The sequence below is a fragment of the Gopherus flavomarginatus genome, chromosome 12, assembly GCF_025201925.1.
Source record: "Gopherus flavomarginatus isolate rGopFla2 chromosome 12, rGopFla2.mat.asm, whole genome shotgun sequence".
NCBI classification, from domain to species: Eukaryota; Metazoa; Chordata; order Testudines; family Testudinidae; genus Gopherus; species Gopherus flavomarginatus.
Genome location: NC_066628.1, coordinates 50,997,479 through 51,004,848, shown reverse-complemented (window position 1 = coordinate 51,004,848; position 7,370 = coordinate 50,997,479). Strand labels below are relative to the sequence as shown.

General features: G+C 53.4%; 1 protein-coding gene across 1 annotated transcript; it reads right to left on the bottom strand.

Moving 5' to 3' along the window:
• Positions 1-2,281: 2,281 nt before the first annotated feature.
• On the bottom strand, positions 2,282-6,676 carry CBX8 (chromobox 8). The gene is made up of 5 exons (XM_050920032.1): positions 6,550-6,676; positions 6,061-6,104; positions 5,815-5,880; positions 5,646-5,712; positions 2,282-5,419 (listed from the first exon to the last, which is right to left on the bottom strand). The coding sequence occupies exons 1-5, from the start codon at positions 6,616-6,618 to the stop codon at positions 4,586-4,588; spliced, it is 1,080 nt and encodes a 359-aa protein (XP_050775989.1). The 5' UTR covers positions 6,619-6,676; the 3' UTR covers positions 2,282-4,585.
• Between the last annotated feature and the right edge of the window lie 694 nt (positions 6,677-7,370).

The following is a 7,370-nucleotide window of genomic DNA, read 5'->3' as shown; positions in this document are numbered from 1 at the left end:
GGACACAGCTAAAAAGCCCAGCCCAGCCCCTGCTTTTCTCTGGCTCCGCAGGACAGGAAGATTTGAATAGAAAGGACAGATTTCTGGGCGCCGCGCGAGGAGCTCGCGGGGCAGGTTTTCAGACTGTCTTGTGCGTTGCGGGACCCAGGCTTGGGACGGTCGAAGCCAGGCCCCACCCCCCGCGAAAGAGAGGGGGAAGGGAGCCTGGGATACAGAGCGGGTTTGAGCGAGCCCCGGGTCTTTCACCGGGCAAATCGGCAGGCTGCGCCCTGTATCAGTGCCTGGCAAAGGGGGGGCTGCTGATCCCCGCACAGGGGCCCGGGAGGCGTCCATGGGCTTGTTTGCAGAGTCAGCTTTCCGTGTGCCAGGCGCTTGATGTCCTCCGCCCTGCGGGAGCCCTGTGCGCCGGGCTCCCAGCCCGTACTGAGCTGGAATCCCCGCTGCCCTGTGCCTGGATTGCCTGCGAGGGGCTGGAGAGGAGCCACCCTTTGAGCCCCGAAAGCCATCCTGGAAAGGCGTTTGCCTGGGCTCGCCCCCACCCAGCCAGGCCCTTTGGCCGCCTTCCCCGGCCGGGGTTACAGGCACCCAGCGAGGCAGATCAGTGCCTGCCAGGCGCCTAGTGCGGTGCTGGTTGGACGGGCGGACTCCTCACCAGCGAGCTCATGGAGCACCCCCCCCCATCTCGGGGAGCCTCCATCTCCTCTGCAAGGCGGCCGGGTGCAGAACCTGCTGCCGGAATCCAGAGGAGGAGCCTTAAAATACCGCTGAGATGCAGCATCTCCTGCAGGCCCCCAGGCCTCCGCGGTGGTGGCAATTGGTGCGCAGTAATTAGGCAGCCCGGCAGCCCCCCTCTTTTATGCGTGTTGGTGACACGCCAGAACAATGGCAAAGGGAGCCGCTTCCCGTTAAAACAGAGCCCGAACCGTGGGCTTGGTAAGACAAAGCATCACCCCAGCCCCTAGCACAGCCCTCATCTGCAGGCGGGCCGGGTTGCACCGTTCACACCCTTGTGATCAACACGTGCAATAGTGCAAATCAGGCAAACCCAGGGGCTGCTCATGCTCAGCCCTGGGAACACAGAACTGCTGCCTGGCCGGACCCGGGCTGGGCCGGCTCCGGTACGGTAGCGCGGGGCTGAGCTGCGCTGGCAGGTACCGGTCTGTGCGGCAAAGCCAAACCGCCCTTGGGGACGAGATTCGGCAGCCGGGGAGCGCCGCAGACACCGGCAGGGGGCAGCAAACCATCCCGGGTTTAAATGCCCAGTCACGTTCCTGCCCAGCCCCACGCCTGCTGCAGAGAACGAGGCGAGGGAAGCCGGGGATGCTGCGGGCAGGCCAACGCGGTTCCCGCCTTGCAGCTTTGTTCCGGTTCTGGGTCCGGCCCGCTCCGAGCTGCCATTTACACGCGGCTCAGCGCCGGGTGCGCACCGAGACACCTGCCGCCCCCCAGCACCCGCGGGGGCAGCCGGGACAGGCGCCGCCCTTTGCTCGCTCCTGGGGCTGGTGGGGTGTCGGGCTGCTTTCATCCACGCCCGTCACACCGAGCGAAGACAGAACCAGCTGCCCCTTCGGAGTGTCAGCGGGAAACGCCTCCTCCACTCACCCCTCCACCAGGCGCCGCCTAGCAATCTGGAAATTAATTTCCGAAATCGATTCGTGCATGTTAATGCCCGGCCGATAGACTGTTTGCAGCCGGCTTATGGAAGCGCTGCTGGGGCAGGAGAGCCCGGGGATCCCGTGCGGAAGGAACCGGCCCCAGGGGCAGGATGGAGCCGTCCCTTCCAGCCAGAGCCTAGAGATGCGGGGCTGCGGTTTGTCGTGTGGGTGCGAAGCCGAGAAGCAGCCGCTGGTGCTGGGGGAGGGACGCGGGCCCTCCCTTCGGCGGAGAAGTCAGGTCCGGCGGGTGCAAGAGGCCTCCAGCGCCCCTGCAGACAAAGGGCGAGGGAGACGGGGGCTCCTTCGGACGCCAGCGCCTGGGATCGCGCACCCAGGCAGGCGGTGGGAGGTCCGCCCCGGGCACCTTCCCCGCAGAAGCGGGCGCCAGGGCAGGGCAGGCTCCTCGCTGTTCAACAGCGCGTCACATTAGGGCAAGTTCCTATCCTCTCCCCGACGCCCAGTAACAGCCAGTACCGGGGCCTTCGGGCTAAGGGACAGCAAGCCCACACTCAGCGGCAGGCAGACGGGACCGAGCCCGCGTTCCCCCGGCAATCACGCGGGGAGAGAGATGTCCCAGCTATAAACAAAGCAGGTGGAGATTGCAGGGGGGACATAACAAGGACACGTTTCTATTTACAAAGTATATATTTAAACTCACATAAAAAGCAGGTATTATGTAGACATTCACGGTTGGCAGAAGACACGTATTTAAGCTTCACTTCGGAGACTGAGATTTAGCCAGATTTGTTTTTTTTACAAGTCTTAGAATTAAATAACACACACACACATCCAATATATATGTAGATATATGTACATACACACAGGTATGTCTAGCTTTATATATGTGCAGATCGAGACACACATATATTTACACAGGTCTGGAGTGAAGAATGCCAAATTAAGATCGCACCCTGACTTTTAGAATGAGGGGAGAGCTGCACTGTGATCTCTGTAACAAGGGGAGGTATTTTCCAGCTTTCAGATATATAGGGGGAGGATATAGGTAGATAAATCCTCATTATCATACACATGGTAACAGACATGTCCCAGGTAGGTTTAACCTGAAAACAGCATCAATATTGCTACATTCCTTGCTTCAGTTCTTTGTACAAACTAAGTTTAAAATCTTGGTTTTACAAAATATTATATTAAACACACAAGCAGCTCCCTCTGTACTGTCCCAAGTCCCAAAGATGGAAGGGAAAGGGGACTAAAGAGGTAGGAGGTAAAATTATCCAGAATGGGCCTAAGAGCAGCAAAGGCTACTCCTGTACTCCTGCCCCTTCCTCTTCCCATCAGGCCCCATGTGCTTTCATCCTACCTGCAGTCCTCACATTTAAGACCTTCACTGAGCCAAACAGAGAAGATGGGAAAGGCCAGGCTCCTTTTTCCGGGGCCCTTCGGGACTGTTGGACAGTTTTGTGCTTTTGAACCAACAAAGGTGCTTAAACCAACATATGTTAGGAGTGGAGAGCACCTGTTACACCTTAAAAAACAACACCAGCACCTACCCCCTTCTCCCATAACAGGCTCAAAAAAAAAAAAAATCAAACCTCTCCCCTATCTAGGTAAAGTTGGAATATTGAGTTCAGAGAGAGAGAAAACACACTTCTAGAATCCCCACTCGCTTTCTGCAAGGTAACAAAAGATTTCTGGTCTACGCTCATGGATGGAAGCCACTGCATTTTGTTCAGTCATTAAATCTCACTAAGCCTGGAACAAAACCAAACCAACCCATTCACATATGCTTCCAAAGAGAAGGGTGTGATCAAATACTAACTGCCACCTGTGTCAGCAGCACCTACTTTGTCCCTAGTAGTAGATCTCCTCTCAGCCATTGTGAAACTGGCATAAGACAGGGAAAATATTTATTTTCTCTAACCCCCAAGAGTGACTCTGGAATTTGTTGGGGGAGATGTGGATATTATAGAACACTGTATCTGCAGTCTCCCCGCAGTCCAAAGGGAACTGTGGCCTGGAAAAAACACAACACTTTCTATAATAGCATGAGCATCTAAATATGGGCAGTGACACTTTATCCTCCCAAACTTTTCTGGCATTTCAGGAATGTAAACAGATTTTTTTTAAGTGGGTGGGGGGAAAGAATCAAGCAAACAGACAAAATGAAAACAGCTTCTCAGCTCAGTTCTGTCTCCCATAACTGCTATGACAATTCTATTAAAGTGCATTTCAGTATCACTCCTTTTAGGAATCAAACATACAAACCTCCTCTTCATTTGCAAGAAGAGGTAATTCAAGTTAATACTTCACTAGAACAACTTTCAGTCTTTTTATGGACTTCTGCTTTTTTTGATTTTATACCAACTTTTTTTTTTTCCCAATTGGAAACAAAACCCAACAATACTGTAAATTCAAGTGCTTATTTCAGCTGTCCAGACTGACAGGTCTGGATACAGCACACTTGATTGTACAAGCAACACCTTATATCACAATCAAGAAACCAGGGCCTTTTGCCCTGAAAGGGATACAACTTCCCCACGCATCATCAAGAGCATCTTATGAAAAAACCATAATTAATAAAACCCCAAAACATAATTAGCTACAAACATCATTCACTATATACACTGGCTCCTGCAACAGATACATGAACTTGTTAGTTCTGTTTTATTGTCCTTCCTAAGAGCAACTGAGCAGTCACTGTTCAGTCTCCATTTAAATAAAACAACTTAGAGTTGAAATATATATATATATATATAGAGATATATATATATATAGGTATTTTTCTTAAATAACATATTTACATCTAATAGAAAATATAACTCTAGAGATAATCTTTCAATGAAACAGAAAACTAGAGAAAAAAATGCAAGCAGAAAGAATTAAGACAGTTTCTAGGTCCTGTCCTGGGAAAAAAAAACCCACCAAGCTCTAACCAAGCCTTTATCTCTCTGGATCTATCCTGCAAACACTCATCGCTTTTCTTTAAAGAATCCTTGGTCCGTGCTGCTCTCTTTAATTGTAACCGTCAAAAAGTTAGATGTCACATCAGTCACCACCACCTTCTCCAGGTTGTTGAGAGATGGGCTCCAGGACTCCTCTTCTGGGTCCCCCAGAATCCTGGAGACAGGGATTCTGGCAATGAGGGAGGGTCTGCCAGACTGAGTCCCCACACTGTCTCTGTACAAGCTTCCCACAGAGCCCTGGTCTGTGGAGCTGTGCATGATCTTAGGGCCGCCAGGGTCCAATCCATCTTGCCCCTTGGGGTCCAAAAAGTCTGACCTGTGCTTGGTGATCCTAGGTGAGTAAGTCTCTGAGGCTCCCAGCTTCATGCCAGCCTCTGCTCTATTGGGGGTGGACATGGCACCAGACAGGTCAGGCTCCTGCCTCCTGGCCAGCTGGATCACACTGTGTCCTGAGCCAAACTTCGCTACCCCAGGAACGGTCTCCTCTATTTTCCTGGTTTTGAGGTAGTCCCCCATCTTGTCCCCTGGCTCACATAATTTCCTCTTGGAGACATCCAGAGCCTCTGGCAAGTCCTTGTAATGCTCTTTCCTAGGCTTTGGGCCTCTCTTTTTAGGGATCTCTCCAGGTTTATCTTCCATTCTCCCAACCCGGTCCCGGATGCTCTCACCCCTCAAGGTGCTGGGACTGCCCTGGGCGGGCAGAGCTATGTTTCTCAGTCCTTCCCTTGCCCGGGAAGTGGAGCCCAGCTCCTGGGGTGATCTACCAGGATATGGCACCCGGATCCCCCTGGCAGAGTCACTGCGGAATTCATAGGTTTTGGCTTTTGCTTTTGCCTGTGCCTGCAAAGAAGATAAATCAATTGGTGACTTTATTATCCTGCCATTCAGCTCCATAATTACAACTTCCCAGATAAGCAATGGCCTTTCCACAAGCCTTCCCCATCAGTGCTGGAGCCAGATCCTGCTATTAGCATACTGGTTCTGACGCTCTCCATAGCAGAATGCAGCCCTCTCCACTCGCCAACTAAACAATGTCAATGCACACACTAGGCTCCTGCCTCCTTACCTTTAACAGGAAGGTTTTGGGTTTGGGGCCTCGCTTTTTGGGGCCATATAGCTCCATTTCTCGTTCCCTAGAGGTATTTAAAAAAAACAACAATTTCAATTCTGCATTGCTACAAAACAGAGCAACGTTTTTACAAGTGTGATGTATATGACCAGCAAAGGCCTTGTACCTTTCCTCAAAGGCTGCAAGCAGCCGGGCATCCAGAATGTTTTCCTCAGGTTCCCAGGTGCTGTACCTATGGGGACATAAACACAGATTGAGAAACAGTGTCACTTGTGAAGGGGGGGGACAACATATATAGAATTTTAAAAAAAACAGGATCTAACTTTATTTTCTATTATAATGCAAAATAAATAATAACCACCATCTTCTGCGTATTTGCTAGGCTGAATAATTGTATATATAACCTACTTACTTCTGAGACCAGCCTTTCCATTTCACGAGATATTCCATGCGCCCCTGCAGTTGCACAGAGAGAAAATAAATAGGCACGGGGGAATCAAGATAGATGCATGCAATAAAAATATGCATGTAGCAACATGCATGCAATCAAATAAGCCTGCATCATAGGCATGTGTCAAATATCTGCAAACGGCCAAATGCATGGAACAAAAAATATGCGTGCAGCAAACCCATGCAACCAGAGATGCAGCAAAATGCATCTGGCAAAAATATGCATGCAGCAAAGCGTGCCTGCAGCATTTTTGTAAAAATGGGCATGCAGGACAAAAAAACCCAGATGCAATGTGTGCAGTGCAAGTCCAGGGGAAGAGGCAGCTCTGAACTGCTGCTGCAAATGGGAGCAGCTGGGGGAGGGAGCAGGGCTGTCTCCGAGCCGATCTCGGCCTCCCGCAGGCCTGGGGGGCTGCATGCACGGGAGCTGGGGGGCCCAAAAGGCACCTACTTTGCGGATGCGGCGCTTGAGCAGGGCCTCGGCCGCGAACACCCGCTCCCCGACGGCTGAAAGCTCCATGTTTACTCGGCCGCTGGCAGCAGAAAAGCAGCAGCCAGCGCAGCCCAGACCATAATACTCCGCCCGCTGACGTCAGCCCTTCCCGTGCGCCCCCCCTTCGCCGTCCCTCCCCCCGCACTTGTTGCTGGCGGAGCCGGTGGAATATTCCGCCTGCACCTCATTGGCCAGAGCCCGGCCCCTCCTCCTCCTCCCCCCCGCAGACTCCGCCCCTCCTCCCCTCCCCCAGCCGCCCCCCTCCCCGTACGTGACCCGCCTTTCAATAGCAGGGGGCGGAGCCAGAGGAGCGACGAGAGACCGGCGGGGGGCGGGGGGACCCTGGGCCTCCGCTGTCTGGCTGGGGGGGCGGGGCGGCATAACCCCCCACGCACAGCGTCTGCAGCCAGCCCCATCTTTCTAAATCACTGTCCCCCACCAGCCCCCGGGCCAGGCAGCCACCGCCGGCCCCTGCCCAGCCCAGGCTCGACCCCAGCCCGCAGCCACGGCCAGGCCCAGCTCGAGCAAAAATTCAAACCAACTTCTGTGACATCCCCAGTCACTGTCACCCCCCAGCCGCAGCAGCGCACGGGCACCCGGGCCGGAGTCCCCCCCCGGGCCAAGGGGTTCCACGGCCCCCAGCGCTGGGGACTAGGGGAGAATCCAAGCCCCCCCAGCACAGCAGATGCTGCTGCTACGGGTGAAGTGGCGCCGTGTTCTTGGGGAGTCGGTGGGTCTGTCGAACCCGGGGCCAGACTGCGCATTCTGACTGTGATTGA

What these genes read in the sequence shown, in the direction of transcription:
- CBX8 (XM_050920032.1), bottom strand. Translation starts at nt 6,618, where the DNA reads ATGGAGCTTTCAGCCGTCGGGGAGCGGGTGTTCGCGGCCGAGGCCCTG. An exon ending in TCAAGCGCCGCATCCGCAAA is followed by an intron (nt 6,105 to 6,549) that starts GTAGGTGCCTTT and finishes GTGCAACTGCAG; the next exon opens with GGGCGCATGGAATATCTCGT. An exon ending in CCAAAACCTTCCTGTTAAAG is followed by an intron (nt 5,420 to 5,645) that starts GTAAGGAGGCAG and finishes TCTTCTTTGCAG; the next exon opens with GCACAGGCAAAAGCAAAAGC.